The 22,968-nt window shown below is 37.7% G+C and overlaps 1 protein-coding gene across 7 annotated transcripts in view; it reads right to left on the reverse strand.

Annotated features, from left to right (window-relative positions):
- Positions 1-22,968, reverse strand: part of MEF2A (myocyte enhancer factor 2A) — an 82,160-nt gene that overhangs the window by 42,079 nt on the left and 17,113 nt on the right. For all 7 annotated transcript variants that reach the window (XM_058847308.1, XM_058847307.1, XM_058847304.1 and 4 more), the window contains exons 2-3: positions 5,677-5,874; positions 994-1,197 (exon numbers count right to left, since the gene is read on the reverse strand). In XM_058847308.1, coding sequence (XP_058703291.1) covers positions 994-1,197; positions 5,677-5,730 — 258 coding nt within the window. In that variant the 5' untranslated portion in view covers positions 5,731-5,874. The remainder of the gene's footprint in view (positions 1-993; positions 1,198-5,676; positions 5,875-22,968) is intronic.

Below are 22,968 nucleotides of genomic sequence, written 5' to 3' on the forward strand. Positions count from 1 at the left end.
TTTTTGCTTGCACACTCATGTACAAGATCAGCTAGTACCATCCCTGTACTCAGATCCCCTTGGCAATAGGCTCTTCAGCTATTCAAGGCTAATCATTATTCTGAAATCATTCCTAAAAAGCAAGGCATTTGTTCAGAAGACAACTTCAGAATTTAAATTAAACCCTTAAGTCAGCCACCTGTTTTGGTCTATTTACAGGACTACTGGAGACATGCTCTGAAATGCAGTTACAGTACATCAAGGCTCCAATTGCCAAGAAAATCCTTGAATTCTACTGCACCTAATTTAGAAATTATGTACTGAAAAGAGTTTCTATTTAAAGCTCAAGCATTATAAAAGTAGATGAAACCAATACCTTGGAGTAAATATATTCATATTATTCTATTACTGCAGAAACTGCAGACATTCTGCTGCTATTTTAATTGACAGTCACTGGACAACAAATTTAAGTTTGTTTAATCCACAGTTTCTCTTTTTTTTCTTTTGTTTTTTGGGGTTTTTTTGTTTGGGCTGAACAAGGGGCAGCAGAGGTGGTGGCTGATTTGATCCATGTTCAAGATATGACTGGTAAAATATCTCAGAGGAGAAAAAGGGCCAACTATAATTGTCTGTTAGGCTGAGGGTACTCTTCTGACCTTCCTCTCCCACTCAGTCAATTTTTTCTCCCCATTAAAACCTTGAACATTTCTCCCCCTCCTTCCCCAGAAAAACAACCATTTTTCACACCTCTATTTCCATTGCCAAATGTGACTGAAATCAAACATGTTTCCCAGGAACTGGCAGGGGGTGGAGGGCAGATGGGAAAACAACATGGCTGTAAAGATAAGTTATTCCCTTAGAGAAACCAGACTAAAAGCAGTAGTTTACATCTCATAAAAACGGTATTAAATAACTTTAAAACTTTTGGTTAAAATATTTAAAAATACTTTACATTGCTCTATATTTTAATTTTTAAGGAGATAAGAAGACTGACGTATCTTTTCAAATTGTTACCTCAACAATATCTGAGTTGGTTCTGCTTTCGTGGGGCTCGTTGTATTCTGTGTATTTTAGTAGAACTTTGTCCATGTCAGTGCTGGCATACTGAAAGAGTTTGTTAGAGCTGTTAAAAATGATGAGTGCTATTTCACAGTCACAGAGCACACTCAACTCATAGGCCTTCTTCATTAATCCAAACTTCCTCTTTGTAAAGGTGACCTAGAGAAGAAAGAATAATGATTAATTTATTTTTTTAAAACACATGACAAGGGTTTCAAGGAAAATAATCAAGGCTCACCGACTGAGCCACCATTTACTCCTACTGTCATATGCAGCTTAACACAAGAACTGCCTGTAATACCTGGTGCCAATTTTAGGGCCCAATGTTCCCTGTTAGACTAAGTTAAAAAATTACACACACCCAACACTTCCACTGGTAAATAACTACTAAGGAGAGTTAAATTTTAGTTAGAGTTTTAGTTAGAATAGGATAATTTAGCTTTATTTCCTCTATTCAACAGACTGACATTCCAGGTATCACAACTTCTTCTGTGGTACTTACAACCTTAATTATAATAAAATCAAAGAAAACAGAACAATCAATGGAAGCAACACTGCTATTATGCACTATGATTTCTAATTACACAAAGATAAGAAATATTGCTATTTTGTTGCTATTAAATCATCTAATAATCTTCTCATCTTGTAATTTTACTTGTTTTCTGAGACTTGGAAACATCAGGAAACAACTATTTTGTCCAGTTAGAACTGCTGAGGGGAAACAAATCCATTACAGACCAGCACACAGGAGCATTTGCCCATCAGGGAAGAAGGAAACAGTTATGAAAGTTATCATCAGTTATGACAAAAAAAAAAATTTAAAAAATTATTCCTTTCACAAGACAGCAGCTAAGGATATAAAAGTGTCAATGCATTTGACATCCCCCCTATTACAACTCCAAGCATGAGCTGTGACAGGTGAGTGATCCACATGCCCCACAGACAACAGTCAATGAGCTTTTGCAACAGAGGAATGAAGACACCAGAAACAATCAAACCTGTTTTCTGGGTTTCTACAGTTTAATTACCAAGCTGTACATCAAGTTTTTGGGAAAATGGATGGGAAACTTCTGTATATACACACCTGAAGGCTTTTTTTCTCCTCATTATCTCACACATATTACTTTTTTAATACCATTAATAATAGAAGATATATCCTATTCTTCCCAACCACAATAACAGTCTCAAAGGATACACAGATGCAGCCGTTGTTGTTGTGACACTTAAAAGGTTATTATCTGAGTATGAGCAGGTATAGAGAGGTACTACTGTTTAGTATTTGTCAGGAAAAAGGCATCATAAACAAGATGTGTGTGTGCTGTGTCACCTGGAGAAGTCCTCAGACTGAAGAATGAAGGTTTCCTGCCACTGAGAACCAGTAGGATCCTGGACAAGAGCTCTTCATTTCATTACAGGAATTTTATCTTTCTCACCTCTTGTAAGGCAGCTTCACTTGTGAGATTCTCAGCTGGCATCAACTTCTCACATGGTGCTTGGACAGTGCTTAGCACAAACCTCTCTACCACATTACTTCAACGCACATATATTATTTGAAACTCAGTTTTCATTTCAGGAGCCAAAAGCAGGCTTAGTTCTGTAAATTTCTCTCTTTTTTTCTCCTTCCATTTAGGACATCAAACCCAAAAAAGATGTGTCTTTACTGCAGGTAAATCATATCCCCAGCACTATTTTAATATTTCTTAACAAGAAAATGGGTGAGGAGGAGACAGCAAAGGCAGCAAGATTGAGCTCCTTTGATATCTAATTTACTGCACTGGATTCTCTTCAGCTTAATGAAGATAAATGTCCTACAGCTCATTCAAGCAGATAAAGCTGCTTAATTAATAATACAATGACAGTCTCATGACAATCATAATCCCCCCGAGGAATGGTCTATATATTCTGTTTTGAGCTCACATACAATCCCATCAGAAATAAGATGCTTCTGAAAAACAGTAGTTTTTCTTCCCACGTAAGTTATATGAACTTGCTTTGCAGGCAAAGCTCTGTCCCAGTCTACTTATATTTTCAAACAAAAAAAAATCTAAACCTCAAACTAAACATCCAATCAGGACATCATAGGCATGTCCATGAGTGATCTACTCACTAGCTATACATGCCAGAGAAAAACTGACAGGACTCAACTGAACTACAACTTTTGTTCAAAACAAACACTGAATGCACTCCTTATCTGGGTCAATGAAAAAAATCTCAAAGTAAATACCTTATAAATGTCCAGTGCATCAGGGCACTGGATCAATGAAAAAAATCTCAAAGCAAATACCTTATAAATGTCCAGTGCATCAGGGCATTCTAATATGTTAAAATTCTATATCCTGGCTATCAAAACCACAGGACAACAGTGGTCATCAATCCCTCTACATATAAAAAGTAAGATTCCACTAACAAAAACTACGTCATCTCTCTAAAACCTGTTTAAAACAAGATGCAGTGTGTTTTCATCTGAGTTTCCACAGAAAAAGGAGAAGGCAAGCCTAATTCTACTTTCAAGACAGAGCTTAAATCCTCTTCCTTGTCACTAAATAGCTCAAAAAGGTGCTAGCCAAGAACCAGCCAGAAACAAAACTAGAATAAAATCTCCCTATTTTGCTTAAGTTACAGCAAGGGTGTAAGTGGTCTAAAATTTTATACAAATGCACTGATTCTCTTCCTCTCCATTGTTTCAATCTGAACAATGGGATGGGGATACAAAAGAAAAAACAATTCCTCCTGCAAAAAAGAAAACACCTCACCAAAGTCAGGGTAGAAGTGCAACGCTATTTGTTTCTCAAGCAGGACAAAACCAAGGTTGCCCAATTTAATCCAGATTCATTAAAAAAAAAGGACTAAGTGGGATCAATTTCCACCTCTTTCATGTGCTTTAAATTGTAGAGCAAGATTCGAAAAGAACTGAAGTCATTAATTCATCTGCTTTTACTACGTGTACTTAAGACATTTATCTACATCAAACATAAAGTCACTGGGTGATTAAAGCTGTTCAAACACAATACTTGGCTTTCTCCCAAACTCCAATAATACTTTTCTTGCTATATATAGACTTCTCAGAGTTTACATTGCTTTAAAGTGATACAAGGAGAAAAACAATCTTGATTTCACCAACAAAACAATGGGCTCTGAGCTGATGTGTCAGCAGCAAGAGAGTTCCATGGAATTCTGACACTACTCTAACGTCAAGCTGCTGTTCAGAAGCTGAAAAAGGAAATCAAACAGCAGGAAGGGAACAGAACAAAACACAGTATGCCACTATGTAAGTCGGAATTTTGCCTGCATCCTGAATTCTGAGTCCCCTGGCCATCAAAAGTAATGGAGCAATACTCCAGAAGGTTCAGGGAAAAGGAGCAACACGTGTGGAACAAATTCTGTATTAAAGCAACTAAGCAAGCAAGGCAGCTATAACCTGAAAAAACTTACTTTAAGAGAAAATAAGCAAATGTGGACAGACTCAAGATTGGGAGTCACTGCTGCCTCTTCCATACAGAGCTAAATAACTGGCAGAACCATGACAAAGGGTAAATAAAATGGTGTTTCTTGAAACAACAGGCAACAGACCTATAGGAAATTCTAGACAAAAGATGTAAATGCTGCAACGTTATAAGGGCTCAAAGGATAACTGAACAACTTCACTGGTGGGGGGTGGGGAAAACAAACAAAAAAATCCATTAATGGTTGCTAAATATACGGAAACCACATCCAGCTCAGGAAATCCCTGAGCTAAGAATAGTTAAAAGCTGGAAGAGGATTACAGGGTCGTGTAACATGTGCATCTCCAGCCCACACGTATTTGCTCATGACCATCACTGGACAAAAGATGTTGGCTCAGTGGCACCTTTGGACTCAGCCACCAGCACTGTTCTTAAAGACCTTAAGTCCTTCCTGTAATAATTTCCCTTAAAAATGGTAACTTCCAGTTATCCCACTATACATTTCAGTATCCAATTAAAATTTAATTTTGCATTTCATGTAGCAATTTAGAAATTAAGAGGAACCATTACTGCAAAAGTCAACAACTTTTGGTAGTTTTCAAGTTCACCCCTGTGTTCGGGCACAAGCAGCCAAGTGAGCAGCTTTCCCCAAAGCATTAATTTTGAGCCCTCTTCCGTTCTGACAATTTTTGAAGACTGTTGTGACAAACAGCTCTTACAAGAAATATAAATCGATGCTTTTAAATAGAATGTTAACAGAATTTGTTGCTGTATCCAAAGCACTGTCGATAACTGCCCACAGCTACCTCAAACTCCTCTGTCAAAGTGCTACAGACAGAAAATACCTTTACTAAATCCTTCCTGAATTTCTCATCCTTTCTCTGTCTCCTGTAGTAAGTGTTCCTAGTAGTTATCAGACCAAGTCATGTGTCCATTTAAAAGCAGGGTATCATTTAAATAGGAACAGCAATTTTAAACTTTAAGTAGTAAGAGAAATTACTTATAAATAACATTTTTCCCTCAAACAGTCATAAAATCATTGAGATTTCTTATTCAGATTCTGGCAAGGGCATCTGTGGATATATAAAGACAAATCTCAGCTTTAGAACAGTGAATTAGGATGAATGCATTCAAACTTTCCATGAATTTTTAAGATTACTGATGGACCTGTTCATGCAGACTTCTTGTTTCTCACCTGCCTATTCCGTTCATCCATTATTCTTGTGATCTGTATTTTCTTTCTCCCCATTTTTGCCTCTTCTTTCTTTTGCTTAGCAATCCAGAAAAAAACTAATCCAAGAAATGTCCCTCTTCAGTGTTCTAACACATGATACAGTTTTCTTTTACTTTGTCTTCAGCTTGAGAAACAGCTCCTACTTCTTCTTAAAAGCACCTAAAAAGAAATTGAAAATATTAATGTACAAATTACTAAAAAGGAAGTATCATTAAAAACCCATAGAGCTAAAAAACCACTCACATCATGAAATTTCAGAGAGAAATCTAGTGTTTTGACTAGTAAAGTATTATACTACACACTCTCTTCCAATTAAACTCCAACTGGTTTGCTGCATTCTACCGACCAACTACAGACTTAAAATGGGCAATAATTTCACATACTTCCAACTGAATGGCTTTAAAATTCAATTGTCAAAGGGATAGTGCTCATCACTCTAAGCTTTAGGTCTTCAGTTATCTGAGGTTTCACACATTTACAAGTTTTGGTAAACTCCATTCAGTATTTTAGGAAACCTTACAAAGAAACATTTTATGTTGCTTGTTTCCTCTTGTAAAATTATCACAAAAAAACCAAAACAAAGCCTTGAGAATAACAAGTTTCTGTTCCTAAGCCCAACTGCATCTCCTTTTGTCAGCCACTTCTTGGGATTCCATTGGGAAACAAGAGGGAAAAGGAAAGAGGGAATCTCTCTACTTAAAAGCGACCATAGCAAACAGTTTTGCAACAAAACTACTTCATGATTACCAAGACACCAACAAAGACCTGAGACCTGACACAATTCCTCTCCCTCTAATAACCTGTAAGTGCCACATCTGCCAATACCCATTCACAGCCCAGTGCCTGTTTCATTGTTATACTGTTCACCAAGATAATGTGCAGGAAACTTGAAAAGCCAGTGTACCACTGCATTTAAATCTGCACTGAACTACATGATATTAAACGAACTTCAAATGTATTTGCACTTCAGAAATTGCTAAGCCATATTCCAGACATGCTGCTTGAATTGTAGGATAACACTAGTTGAAGAAAACTGGAGAACAATTTAAATTAAATGGCTTCTAGAACATAAAGAGTATACTAGAATGCATAAACATGAAATAGATACACCTTATTTATCTTACACCTAATACCTATTTATCTTATACCTAACATTCATTCAAAAGGGTAAAACCAGCCCAAATATTAGCTGATAACCTCTCTAACTTCCCAACCCAAAACATCTTCTGAAGTCAAGCCTTGCATATTTTAATCTGGGTGTCACCATGCCATATCCTTGAGGCCATGTGTAGAAAGTGGTGCAACCACATCACCATCAGACAGTTAATGAGCAGAGACAGCAAGAGGCGATTAGTCACAGGCTACACTTCACAATACATTCAATTTACACCGAGGAAACAGACATGATGTTCTTGGGAGAAAAAAAACAGAGGTGGAAGAACATCACAAAATGAAGGGATGTCATTTTCTATCTACCTGACAGCAACAAAGGACTGCTTTAGAAAAACATCACAAAATGCCAAAAAGTATTTAGAAATACTATTTCATGAAATTTAAAATCAAATCAACACTTTCACAGTATGATGTCCACTATGTCCAGAACGATGGTCTAAAGGATATGCACTAAACACTGTCTATAAAGCAAAACATTTGAAAACAACCATCAACACTGTACTGCTTTTGTTTTCTTAATGAAAAAGGATTTCTTCCAAGGTGCTTCTAAGAAGGTAATTAACAGCCAGTGAAGACCAGATGAACCAGCCTCTATAAACCAACAGCACACAGGGAATATCTTCCAGGGAAACAACAGCTGGCATATCGATTTATCCCACTTTTGTTTAAAAAAAATTCTCAGCTCATGCTATGATCGCACATTAAATTTAGTTCTGGAAAAATCTGGCTGCATCCTTTGAACATACCTAATCAAAGGATCTCTAACCAGCTCTTAAAATTTGTCTTCTCCTTCATGTGTGGCTTTATTTTTTAAACCTACCATGTATTATTGAAACAGTTCTCAGAATGTAGAATTACCAGAGTCTTTCCTGTGCCTTTAAAAGCCCCCCCCATCATCACCAGTACACAGAAATGGCCAGGCCAAAGATCTGGTGCAGCACTTTATCTGTGGTTACTAGCAGATACCACTAGCATCATCAAGAAAGAACACAGGAATAATAAAAATCAAATAGAATAATAAAATATAAATAATAAAAACAGAATAATGAAAATATAAACCATATATTAAGAGATTTTTGAATCATGAACTTCTGGAGTTGTTCTGCCTCCTGTGACATGTACTCAAAAGCAACTCTATGCAGTGAATAAAATAAGGAACTCCAGAGAAGAGGGAGAGAGGAAGATAAATATGATGTGAGATGATGCAATATATATATATTAAAGAACACAAAGTAAGAGAATGCACAAAATGTTTTGTACGAGCTAATGGAAGGCACAGTAGCAGGGAAACACTGTTATCTGCTCTGTGTACTGTCACACATAGGGAAATGGGAAACAGTAATTTTCACCAACATTTTGTTACAGCTTTGGGGTGTTATTTCAGGTCTTTTACAATGCTTATGCTCTATTAGGCATAAAAGCCTCAATCTATTTCCCATTTATGACAGGTCACTGCTTCCTCTCAGGTCTGACTTTCTTCAATATTCAATACTTATATCACTTAAAAATTCCCAATTCCTATTTGCATGTGTGTCCAGCCCGGGTCCAGGCTCTCCTCCCTCTCTCACAGGTTGCTATGGACACCAGAACCTGGCTTGGAATCGCATTTTCCAAAGGCAGCTCTGGGATGCAGCATCCCTGGCATTCTGAAGTCCCACACAAGGTGATTTTCAAAGCTCAGAATTGAAACAGGTTTGGCTTGAGCTCAGAGCAGAAAGGATCTTGACACAGCTGCAAAATCAGAGGAAACTGTGCAGTAAAATGACACTTCTCATGTATGCTCAGAACATCCCAATAGGAAGCTACTGCCACTGACAAAGGCATGTTATATTTCTAATGAGAAGAATGACTTCTCCTTTTACTCATCCTTGATCATGTCGCAGTTGTGGTTTCATTTTCTATGTTGACTAGCAACAAAACTATGTAAGGTAAGATATAACACCAGGTACAACATAGGGTTCCATCAGAAACCTAACTAGCAAAGTTTTCATTTTGCTAAATCATAATTGCATTACAAACATACATGAGGTGAAGTTCTTAATTCACAAAGACATTTCATCTAGATTATCAACACACTTTTTCCCAAATAAAGGAAAACCTCCTGATATACACATGAAGATCAACCCACATTTACATCTGAGAGTAAACATGAAACTAACACGAAGTAACCTTGATGAAGGTAAAGTTCTACTTCCTTAAGTGACGGAATCCAATCACAGCCACCAAAACTGCTTCACATTATTTGCATGGGCACACCGAAGCAAAAATTAGTTTGTCTTAAAGAAGGCTTTCAGGCATCTGTTAAACAAAATAATTAGAATAAAAACAGAAAAAGAAGGAAAAAATGCCACATGCTTCATGATGAGCTTTAAACAGAAAATAATGTCAGCCTGCAATAAAGGCAAGAAAAAATGTATTTGTAGTTGTCCAGGTGATAGCCTCCTTTATTGTTTAAAAGTAAGCAATTCCAAATTTTCTGGATTTATTCCCTTCCCCAAAACATGTGAGAACAGCACACTAATTACTGACAAACAACAGAAGCACATGTAGAAACATACCCTTGCAACTGCACATCTTCAGGAGCTCATCTGAGTTTGGTGTCAAGATTGCTCTCAGTTTCACAGATTATTGAGATGTAACTTTAAAATAAGGAAACTGTATTTGACCTATTTAGAAAGATTCTTTCAAGAGTTCAGTGGAAACACATTATATCTGTGCAAAACTGCACAAGGTCTGGAAGCCTCCTGGCAGAACAGGTTAGGAAAAACTGTGTCAGACTCATACTCCTTCCATTTAATTTCCTTTTATTTCCCTCTGACTCTGTTTTCTTGAAACTTCCATTTCACCACCATGGTTACAGGTTACATCTGACAGTCCCCGTCTCCTCACGGCTCATCTACTGCAAGCACACAAAAGAATGAGTACCCTGACGTCAGATCATTTGCATGAAAACACAGATCTGCAGAGATGCATCTTACACAAGCCTTGGGTATGGCTTACTAAATAGCAGAGAGTAACTTTTACTAAACCAAGATTAATAGGTCTTTTGCTAGTCTTAAAGGAGCCTGTGCAGATATTTTTGTAGATTTGGCCCCTCAGCAAGAACTGATGAGCACAGACTGATCACGGCTGAAATGCACAGCTGCTGGTTATTCTGACACTTTACACACTCACATCAGCAGAACATAAAAATTTCCGTTCACAGCACCACGGAGATGAGCCCCACCACGTGTTGACTGTTGCACACCAACAAGGCAGATAACACAGTTATCTCATTTTTCCACAGTACTAATAATGGACAAATGTCAGTGTCCTCTCTCCCTGTCCCACAGTGCTCAGTAGAAGTGGCAAGGGGGGGAAAAAAAATGGATTCAAAGAATGTCTTCACCGAAGTAATTTATCTAAAGGTTAAAGGGCTGTGTGGAGCAAGGTCAAACATAATTCTCAGACTCCATTTCACGGTCCCGAAGTGAGAGAGAACATTCTCTTCTTCAGAACCTCAAAGAGATGCAAGCCATATAAAGTATACAACTCCGAACACCTTTTTTCCTAAATCCCATACTAATTATACAAAATATATTCACTCAGATATGACTGCACTGACACATGTTTAGGACCATGGGATGTCATCTCTGTGTTCTAGACATTCCACCAGCCCTGCTCCAAAGCTCACTGCTACCACCTGGAAGCTAAATTTGAAAATTAAAATCCCCAGCAAAAGGATTTTACATACCTTTATGTCTGCACTTAACAGAGAACACGCTCAGATCCTTGCTGGGGTTTTTGCAGAGGGGTGCAAAACCAGCACCAAAGCAGTTTCCTCCAGCCACATTTCCATAGCCCTGTCACCATACACTGCTGTAAGTAATGTCAGATATAATTGTTAAACAATCACATGGCTCCCCTTCCAAAACAAGGGTACATGCTGTCATTTATCTCTCCCTACTTGCTGCACCACAATCTTAGGAAATAAATCTTTTTTCCATCCTCAGTTTAGAAGCCATTCTTCTCTATCCAAGCAGAGCTTCACAGTAAATGAGAGTGGCCTCACAACTTCAAGGTCCTTAGCTACCAAGTGATACACAAGGCATTGTTATAAAACAATAATACAACTCTTAGCCAAAATTACTTCTTTTTTTTTTAAGTGGGACAACGTAAAAAAACAGGAAGCCATAAACAATTCTTTATTGATATTCTGGTTTTATGCATCATAAAACACTTGTTTCTTTCAGCTGGGAAGAACAACGGACATCTCTAGTACAAGACAATTTAAATAAACTGTACTTCTAAGATTTGTGGAGTTTTGCAACCAAACATGGTCCTCAGCTTCCACACTAACATCAAATCTATTTTTAAGCTCCTACTTTGTAAGTGAGAGAGCTTTTCAAATTATGTTTTGAAGGCATATTAGGAAAGATCATAATGTATTCTCAAAAAATATCCTTACTGCAGAACTTCACCTTTCAAGTGCTACTTAAATCTCCTGTTGCTCAAAAAGGCCCTTTCTGCCATTCTCCTCCATGCACTCAGTACTGCCTAAAATGAAATGGAAGAACTCCATTTTCTTGCACACAGAACTACAGAAATCTGAACAGTATCAAAAATGAACTAAGATTCAAATGCATGTTTTAAAAACAAGTTTTATTACTCCTAGAATGCACTTTTCCAAGTTAGATTTTCCTGACCGGATGGACTGGTTTTCCAGAACTACCAGCATGACCTATGACAGCACAAGCACTCCTAGACACTGTGACAAATGTGGTCTTATCCAGGATCAGGGACAGCCAGGATTTCTGCTCTGACTAGTTACTTTCAATTAAATGGTTCAAGTTTTTAATAATACTCAATACTCTGCCTAAACACTTTCTCTTGGCTTATTCTTCAGTCTAAAAAAACCTCTATCATCCTATTCTGAGCATTTATAATTTATACTCCCTAGAACCAAAGCAACCATTATCAAACTGTTTAAGCATACGTATTTACTACATCTTCTCAAGTAACACTAAAATCTGTTTTATTACTCCCATCCATAACTTTGGTATTTTCTAAACTAATTTATCCTTCCATTCTCAAAAATACATTAGAACACAGTTAGAAAGTAAGATCTGGAATCTGCTGAGCTAACAGTGGAGAAAGACCATAGAAAAAGAACTAAACTTTCAATACTGGACTAAAATCCAATTTTAGATACAAGCAGAATATAAAATATTAAGTAATCACAAGAATTCTGCTGCCAGACTTCTACAAACAGATTAAGAAAATAACTGCATGACTGAATAGCTGTCTGGAAAACATGCTCCAGAGAGTTTCTCAAGAAACTTGCTCCTAATTTATCATGTAATTTGTTGAAAGAAGTGACTTTTCCATGGTATACAAAAATAGCCACAAACAAAGATGATTCGGGACACTGTTAACAAAACAAACCCCAATATGTAAAAGCTCAGGCCAAAAGGACTGATTTCCTAGTGAATGAACCAGAGCTTTTACAACTATGTCAATTTGATCACAATTTTAGAACTTTCCATCAGATAAACTCTCCCTTTTTTTTCCATTTAGAGCTGTTGGGAAATCTATGAACTAGATGCAGAAATCTAAACTTAAGTTTGGATATGATTGCTCCACAACAAATGAGCATTTGCAGGTATTTAATTAGCGTAAAATTGACGTTTGACAGCTTTCACAATGACAAGCTCAAAGTGCAACTCAAAGCATTTAAACCGAGCTTTTAACCCCATAGGCATCTGTACATTATAAGTCACAGAAGAAAGGTTTCTTTCTTGAAAGAAAATATACATACAAAACACATTAAATGTTTTTCCAGATCAAAAGCATTTGCCTCATTCTTATCAGGAATTTGTAATGGCTGTGGAACTTAACTACCATGTGGCCAAAAAATGGCACAGAGCCACATTTATGTTATTACAACTCCTCCTGGGCTCAAACGAAGGGAGCCACCAGATGAACCTTCCAAAATGCTGATACGAACATGTCTGCCAGAGATGGCTTTAAATTATACACCACTGGACCCACAAGAAAAAGCTGCCATGAAACAGCAATCCTTTGTACAGCAGACAAAACCTTGTGAAATGTATTTTTTATATTCATCTTGGGATGGGGATCGCCAAAACCTTGCTGCTGTTCTCAGCAGGGAAAATAAATTCCTTTCTTTAAAGGCAGCTTAATACTGATTGGGTAAGAGTCAGCTGAATAAGACACCTTCACATTGCACTGGTGATTAACAAAACAACAACTCATAGTGTGATCAATTGAAATATTAATTTTTCATATTTTTCTTCATCTTACAATAAGAGAGAATAAAATACATATATAGTACAGTTCAGTTTCCTATTAATGTATTTACCAACCAGAATGGAACTTTCTGGTTTTGCAACATGTTAATACTTCATTAATCTTCTTCAGGCTCACTGATGCATCTTTAGATAACACTTAACATACCGTTAAGTCATGGCTTTAAGAAAAAATATTATCATTGCAAAATCTCTTTCCAGAAGTCTTCATATTTCATCAGTTACAGCAGTGACACTCAAACTTTAATTACTGTTACCTTGGCTCATTACTTCTCCCATCTCAATTTAACTTTATCAATAGATCAGAGAATACAGATAATCTTATTTTGCACAGCAACATGCATCTGGCAAAGGTGTAGCTCATTATCTCGGCGTTCTCACAATGGCTCTACCCCACTTGTCACATCTCTGTTTATCTCTACTGCAATCAGCAGAGCACACAGAGCACTGCCATCCCCCAGACCTACTCCTCTACAGAGACAAGAGATGTTTCACAGTTCTTGGAACAAAATTCAGCTGCAAAGTCCTAAATTCACCTGGTCAGATTTCTGTGAAATTCTAGACAAGCAGCATCACTTTTTTTTTTTTTGTGTATGTGGTCACTAATCGTTTTCATCCCCTTGTAGATAATTAAGTTTAAATGTTTGCTCTGTTCCTTTTTTTTAACATGGTCATGCCAGGGTGAATTCAGTGAGGGGAGCATTTTAAACATAAGCAACAATATATCGAAGTAAACTTAAATTCAGGTTTCTGGCATTTCTATATGGAAATCCTTACCCACACAGAGCACTGTTCTTCCTTTTGTCTCTGAGAACACGATTTAAGTAGATTATCCTTCCTGAGGAGCACTGAAGCTTTTTGTGTGCGTGTTTTGGAGGGGGAACACTATTTTACAGCCATTTAGAATCTCAGCCAATAACCGACATGTAAAGAAAAGAACATTCATAAACCAAAACAAGACAAAAATATCCATCTATACAAGTTCTGATTTACCATAACCACATCTCACACTAGATTATTTTGCAGAAAAAATAAACACACAAAAGCAGCATCAGAAAAGCATAAATACAGTGCACTACTTTTACACACAGTTCAAAATTAAACAAGGTGCCAACTGAGCTAAATCAAGCAACATCGTGACATAAGATTCGAAACGTATAGAAATTAAGACAGGCAGAAAAAAATACTTGGAACACAGCATATACTGTAGGACAATATTATGAGATCTATTACTCTTATCCTTCAAATATTCTCTTTAAAATTGCATTCAAATTCTGCAGGCTGCACTTCACTTTCCTTGTAGCAAATGCCAAAGCAGCAATTCTGCAGTCAGGTAAAGCAGTGTCTGTGCTCAGTATATTCAAACTGACTGGTGTATAACTGGTACAGTTTTCCCAGGGCAAGAGAAAAAAACACAGCAAATTTCTCCCTAAGAAGGATGTAAATAAAAGGCATTTGTGTCTTTTATTGTCTTCTACTGGAAAAAAACACCAGAACATAAATTATGAGGTAATCTTATTTAACACAGTTTCCTTATTGTAGAAAATTTTAACAATTTGGAACTTCAGCCAACTGATTCTTTGGATTTGCAGCAAGAGTTCTAAAACTCGGTGACGTCTGAACACTAACTAGTGAGTAAACTTCTAGTAATTCTTTGTTACTATTTACAAAGAGGGAAACTGTCCCCTGTGCCTGCAAAGTACAAACTATTGAAGTAATACAACAAACAGCCACAGGACCAACAACTTCAACACATGTTCCTGAACAAACGTTACAGCAATCAAAAATATTTACAGCTGACTTCAGGAATGTAATGGGATACAAAGGCAGCCACAGCCTTCTGTGGCTTTGCTTATACCTTATACCCTACAGAAAGCTTCCTCAAGCCAGGCTTCAACCCTAACAATGCCACATTTTATTGAAGTTCTCAGCAAGGGACAAATGTGAGTAGATGAGGAAATGGAAAATAGAAGGATTATAAACAAGATTCTTCCTTGCACATTGTGCCCTTGCAAGATGGGTTCTGGCTTCCAAGTTTGGCTTCAGTCAACAGTGGCTTTGTGACGCAGAGCACTTTATGCTCCTGTTCTGTACTTGGGAAACATCTTCCCAAGGTTTGGCTCATCCTCAGTTATCTGCCTCTTCCTGATGTTATAGATCAGCTTTTCTTCATGCTCTGCACAAGCCACAGGCTCCAAGCTTCTTGCACAACTCCCATCTGTGTTGGCTTTTTGTTAGGGTTTTTTTTTACCTGCTGTGACAGGCAGTCTCCGCACCATTTCTCCTTCTTATCAACTACAGACTTCCAGTCTTCCTGAGGATTCCATGTGACACACACCCCACTTTTAAAGGAAACAGGACAAGAAACCCAAGAAGAAATATGACAGAGAACACACATCAATGATCTATAAGAAGCTTTAAATCACTGAACAATTATCCAGAAAGCTTTCTTGATAATTTATTCGATGTCTGATTAAATGACAGCATGCAGTCATATTGTTGAAGTGCAACAATTATAAACCAGACAGACACGACAACATAATGCTTCAAGCAGCCTGCATGCCTCAGAAAGACACTCAGCAAACCATAAAGACGCCTACGTGTTTCTAACAAAGATTAGTGGCAAGTTTCTTACACTGTGGCTGCCACAGCCTTTGTTCAAAAATCAATTTCTGCTTTTAAAATTCAGATACACCACCAGTTCAAACTTCTAAATAAGAATTTTTTTAAAGCTATACTAAGTATATACTATATACTTAGTATTTCTCAGATATTAAAACCACATTTCAAAGGATTATTCCCATCTCTGCACTGTTTTAAGCAAACAGGCCCATCACATTTAAATAAAATAAACCACAATTGCTGCTGGTGGAGGAGCTGCAGCAGATCACAGAGCAGGTCCTCTCCAGACATGAATGGAGACAGTTTCTTTGTAATTTAAACATTTGAGAATCCAAGGCAGACAGGTAGCAAATAATAAAATAACATACAAGTGAGATGAATCCACTCAGCTACACCTCAGCTGTGATAATCTGCAAAAGGATTGCATACAGGCAGAACTTAGGCAGCATCAAGGAACTGAGGAAAATGGTGCTGGGCACCACAGGCAAGAAACTGTCTGACTTTCATGACCTCTCCAACATCAGCAGCCACTTTTAAAAGCATCCTAGAATGAAATTCCTTACAGTCCAAAACATTTTATTGATCCAAGTACAAGTGCACTTCATCTTAACGGTGTTACTGCTCTCCATTTGGATGTCCATATTCTTAAGATCAATCACAAGCTAAGACTGTCCTAATCAAGTACAGGGCAAGCCATTAAAACTAGAAGTTTTGTACATTAGGATCCATACCCCAACACCTAAACTTACTGTGGTAAACTTCATTTTTATCAAGAATATTATTCAAAATATATTCTGCTTCTGCATATGAACATTTTTCGTTTTTGGCAGGTGATGTCTGGTAGTCTGGGTACTCTTATGTCATTAACATTAACCCAGCCACTTGGATTCTCTTGCAAAAACGTCAACTTAACTACACTGATAATAGAACTTTAACTCTTTAGATAAGACTTAGTCTCTGAATATAAGGTGTTCTCTGAATAGAAACCTAATTCTAAAACTAACTTCCAACTATTGTGTCCTTAGCAAGAAACTAGCGCACGCAGTCAGTTAATATGGTTTAGTTGGTAAGTTGAAATTCAGGATACTACAGTAACTCTGTGACTTGTTATTACCTGCAAGATAGGTGAAATAATTAGATTTTACCATTTGCTCTTTCTTGCCAATTGCTGCAAATGGAAAAATTAAGTTGTTTGACTCTAAGTAACATTACTGCTTCACAGCAAAGCTATGTGATTCAAGTGGTAGATAGCAACATGTATTCAAATATCTGATTCAACAACTTCTGGAGTGAAATATTCCATTACTATAAAAAGAAGTGAGAATTCTCATCCATTTGTTCCCATTATTGTATTAAAAACAGAATCCTCAAAACTTAAAAAATATTTCAATTTCTCTTCCTGTCAACAAACCCTGACAAACATCTTACATGAAGAGGGCCACTAAAAAGGTGAATTAGAAGATTCAGCTGACAGAAGTGAAGGGCCAGAAAAACTTTAATCAAGGTACCAAGCAAGAACCAGTTAAATGGTCCACACAAACATATAAAGGCCTTCTGATAAATTATTACACAAGTAATGCATTACATCACTGAGGAGCCCAATAAGAGCAAGAAATACTGAGAAAAGAAAGGTACCACAGAAGGTGGCTCAATGTATTTGAAAGGCAGCTGGGTTATTTTCTGGGCTGCATTAAGTAGCTAGGAATCTCAAGCAGAAGCTCCAGATTATCGTAGACTTCCCTTACTGAAAACCTCGTATGTTTAAACAAGTATATTCATTTACCTTTGACATGAAACATCAGATGCAAATGTGAGCTGTTTGGAAGTGTAGGAGAGACATCCTCCCCTCACCACTTAGTTGGTCAAGTAGTATCTGATGCAATGACTGCCTGGACCTAACAATAACCAGGGTCCATCAGGAATCAGACTATAACTATAGCTGGCCCTCCAGACCCACAACTATGCATTAAAAATGAAAAAAACAGAAACTGCCAGAAACACCAAGAAGCAGCCATGAAACCACGTCAGAAGAGAAGACTGCATGATCTCTTGCACTATTAGACAGAGTGGACATCTCAGCATTTAATTATGGTATAATGCATCAACAATTTAAACCTGCTTGGAACATCCACAAAACAGTGCGTATTTCACACACACTGCTGGATCCCTTCCATCCATGCTGTCTTCATCCCTGACAGAATCCTAGCTAAGAGCCCTCAGGAACCTTATTTGAGTTGCAAAGCAAATGCAAAGCAGTTAGTTGTGAATCACTTCTTCAAGGTGTATTGTGGTTAAGAGCAGTTGCATTCCACCATAAAACCTGAATGCTGCCTGTAGCCCTGCTAGCTGAAAGTGTGTGATGTGTAAGTTCACATACCTCAGTCAACCCATGAGCTGGGAGAAGTGAGATCAAGCTGGTGTTGAACTCTTCATGTGAAGTGACAAACTTATTTAGACACAGAAATTATTTTCATTTATCTACCAGTATCATTAGAACACAGGAAAGCATCTGCAATCTTTTCTGTTCCCTTCTCATACAATAAGGAATTTTGTCTTTCTGAAAAACTGTATGTACTTCTTTATCTGGGGACAAAAACACTCAGATATTAAATACATTTATTAAAGTGAATTCTGTATACTAGAATCAGATGCTAAGTGAATTATTTTACATTATTTCATTTTACTCATTCTACATAAATAACCTGTGAATACGATTATATGGAGTTATATGAACAAAAAGTAAACCACAGCAAATTGACACAGTTTATACACAGCTTTCAAGAACCTGCTGAGAAGCATTCTTGCACCTGCAAGAAATCTTAACTCCTCTTTAAAAAAACTTCATTGTTGAGTACTCTGGGCCTTCAGAACATTAAAGCATTTCTCTCTCACATGCTGACTGGAAGCCTTGCAGCAGCTGAAGCAATAAATATTGACAGCAAGCTGGCAAACAGCAGATAGCAGTGCTCTGCTCTCCAATTTCACCTGCCTCAGCAAAGACCCAGCCTGGAAGGGACAGCACACCCAGGGCCTCTTCAGCTCTATTATTGCTGCTCTGGCCTGTATTGAAAATGTGTTTTCCCCTCCAGGACTGGTGTACCTTTGAACGTACCTGCTTTTCTATACCACCCTGACAACTTGAACCACCTCACTGCAACAGATACACAGCAACAAAGCTCTAAATGGCTACAAATCATCCTGCAAGAAACTTCCAGCATCCAGGTCCATCCTGTTGTGCTCTTTCACGATGCTTTGCAAGTCTTGCACATGAGGCCACACATTGCTTAATAAAAACTAAACAGCCAGCTCAGAGCAAACACTGGAACAGCAATATGCCAAAATACAAGATACTCCTGACAGCTCATGAGAACTGGAATTAGTGGATTTTAATTAGGAAACTGTATTGATGACTGAATTCTGCTTCTCCCTCAATTCTCACCTCATATCCTCTATTTTGAGGTAGGATCACAGAAGCTGTAAGGAAATGCTTTCAGACTTGCTTGAAGAAAATTGAAAACAAAACACTGTGACTACAAAATTCTGTCTTCCCACTGGGAGAAATGGATCCTTCCAGCAATTCACTCCCTGCATTCAGACGAACTACAGATTGTTAGTTGGTTTTTTAGCAGACTCCATCCTGCTGCCAAGTTAACAGATTTTTAAACTGAGATTTGAAACAAAGACTTCTTAGTATAACCCAGAAGGTTGAGCTCTGAGCTGGACCTAGTTCTCAAAACTTGATCTTATGATTTCACCTGGAACTCATACACTTTACCCCTGCACAGACACACCTATCATTATGGGCTATGTTTAGATTTGTAAGAATTCACCAACATCCAGTGTCATCATTTTCTCCAGCACACAGCTTCACTGAGGGAGGGGTGGAGACATCCTCCACGCTATAAACATTTGCCTGCTTTCAAAGGAAGATAGGAATCAAAACAAGCTTACCCTGTACTTCTAGTAGACACCACTCTTAACATGTTACATCAACCAACACTTGTGGAGATTCTTCCTTCTAGCTTCTGGTAGGTTTCCTTCCTCTTTGTCTACCACTGAATGTACTTCATTTTGATGGTAATATCTGATTAACAACCTCAGCAAGCCTTTAGAGGTGGCAGGCACTCGCCTTTGTAAGCTTCACTTACCCAAAATAACTCAAACCCTTTAGTATTCCACAACAGAAACAGCACCACATAAAATCTTAAGGCCACCATCACAGCACAGTTTGGGAAGAGATCTGCATGCATGAACCAGATCCATTGCACAGGAATTACAACATTTAAAGCAGCACTGAGCTTTGGTTTAAACAGAGTAAACCAAGACTTCTGCTCTCACACCCTACTGCTGCCAAATTGTTCCATCTGCATTAGCTGCAAGATGTCAGCCTGGGCATGGAAAGGAAGAATTATTTAGTGCATTTAGAGAACTCTCTGATTAAAAAATCTCATTTCAGTCAAATGGGTGCCCTTGCCTAGGTGAAACAGAACCCACAATATTCCTGAACAGGATGGTAACACCCCATAAAATTCCCATTTCATGATGGGAAGAGTGATGCTCTCAAGTCTCAGTGCTTTGTTCTTTTTTGAATGACTCCAGTTCCTTCAGGGAAAATTCTCACTGTGCACAGCTGGAAGAAAGGCACTAAAGGGAAGAGCAGGTCCTCAAAAGCAGAAGTATTACAGAGGACAGCAGCAGAAACAGTTAACAGTAATTTTGTCTGTGACATTTTATCTAATTCGATGCCACCTAGCACAGAACAAAGACACAGACCTGGCGTTTTAAATTTAGTAGATGCAAATAGGCATTGAAAAGACACTGATTTTCATTCACTTCTGAGGATTTCACCTTAAGGGAAGGTCTTTCAAGGATGCACATGATATTCTTTGGCCTTCTGAAAATTAAATCAATTAAGCACAAGACTCAGTTCTTGTAAAAAAGTTATTTAGAATAGCCATGAGGAAAGGAACAGTAAATCATGAAACTGAAGAAATGTTTGTCAATAACACTGACTAACCCACTACAAACTGCAGCTTTTGCTAGAGGTCTGAGTTTCCACCAGTTGTTCTGCAGTGTCTCAGATCCAGGCTGCTACTGAAAAACTAACATTGGAAGTCAAGAGACCTTGTTGATTTCATATGGCATTAACTCAGGAACTTCTGCAGAAAGATTATTGATATTTTGAACCACTTAAAAAGATCAACCATAGCTTCCAACACAACTACACCCTGCAGGGCTAGAAACAGGACCTATACTAAGGTACGTAACAGATGCTTTATGGAATAAATTTCAGTTCTCTATAATGTTTAAGACATTTTAATGCTACTTTACTATGTGCATCCTTGAAGTACACAAAATCTACTGTGCTTCCTTGCTATTTTTCTGCAAGTGCAGTATCTATCAAAACTGCAGAAACCAAGAGAAAGTATCTTCCATCTCTGAAGGAGTTCACTGGTCCATAATGACAGTGCATCTAGAACATAATTAAAACCCAAAATCCAAGAACAAATTATTCAGAAGAAAGTGCCTACATGGACTTCTCAACAGGAAGAGATAGAAAAAGCTGATAGCTGGAAAAGGTATGTTAAAATCACAGCTGGGGGAAGGTGGAACCCTTCATTCCTCTGCTTTCAGCCAAGCCTCACTGGCAGGATGTGGGAGCACCCGACCTAGGAAAGAAAAGAACTCCCAAAGCATTCAGGAATCCATCTGAATCTTCCAGCTTAAGGAACATAATCATGCAAGCCTGAGCCTAAGGAAAACCTTCAGCAATGTGTTGGTAGAAACACCATGTCCCACATTCAGTATTATAGCTCCACTTTGCTGCTTAGATCCACCCCAGGACATTTCTACTCACTCAAGCCCACAGCTGCTGTGCAAGAACCACGCTGCTGCCACAGGGAAAATGGGATTGTGCCACAAAACAGGAATGATGAGCAAATCACCTCACTCTCTGCTCAGCACAGGACATCAAAAACCCCTAAACTGTAAACCAAAATCAACATCACACTTTCTGCAACAAATCAGCAGGGAAAGTACTAAAATTTATTAGGATTTTGCATAAGCGAGATTATATTCCATTAAAGAGATTATCCACTTTTTAACAGTGTCTTGATAGAGGACTTATGTGTGCCACTCTTCCCTGCTTATCATCTCCCAAATGGTGTCCTGTTAAATCTGCAGGAGGCATGTAAGTGACACTTTAGCTTTTAAGCACAGATGATACCAAGACATTCTGACAATAACACAGCACTGCCAAAATTTACATTTGTGGGTTTTCTTAAAGATTAAGTACCTGAGGATCAGATTGCTATTTTCAGATTTCATTTAAAATTTAATCTTTGTTCATAATGGTAGCAGAAAACTGAACTGTAAGAGCCAAAAAAAACCAAAATAAAACACTTCAAAAATTATGGTGGGTTAAAAAAATCTAACTTCCTTTGAATTCTGTCTCTCTTACACTTATATGCAGAGACGTTGCTACAGCATTCAAAAATCCAAGTTTGTTACATCCCAGTTACAAACTGTGTCTCTTTAAATAATTTGATAACATTTTATTTAACTAACAGAACTCTGGAAACATACAGAGAAATGTTAACTTTTGAGAGCTTCTCTGTTTTATTCACTTGTATAAGATCACATGGTTACTAGACACATGCATGCTAAATATATTACATGCTACCATGGCAGCAGGTCAGTTCTGCACAAGCTGCTTGTATTAAATTTCTCCTGTAAGTGACATTAGAGTTTAGCTCTGCTCCAGCACATATAGGAAGAGGCTTCACATTCCAAACTACCATCTGAAGGGGAAAACTATGCCAACACAGTACGAAGTATGCCTATGCTACTTTAACCCATTTACTATTTTAACACACACATGGAAGCCTTGCATTTATGTTATCTATATTATGAATTTTTCAGATTCAAAACTCCAAAGCTAATGGCTTTGTCATAGTCTTTTGCTATGAAAATTTAAGGAAAAGGTCACTCAATTATAGTCTATAATATGTGACATGTCAAGATTGATGAAATTCCAAACACTAAGTGTCATTAACTAGGTAGGGTATTCAACTACATTTGAAATCTTTTACTGGTTTATTAAACTGTCTGGGTACACAGTAACTACTAGAACACATTTTAAATAAGCATC

The sequence above is a fragment of the Poecile atricapillus genome, chromosome 11 (genome assembly GCF_030490865.1).
Source record: "Poecile atricapillus isolate bPoeAtr1 chromosome 11, bPoeAtr1.hap1, whole genome shotgun sequence".
NCBI classification, from domain to species: domain Eukaryota; kingdom Metazoa; phylum Chordata; class Aves; order Passeriformes; family Paridae; genus Poecile; species Poecile atricapillus.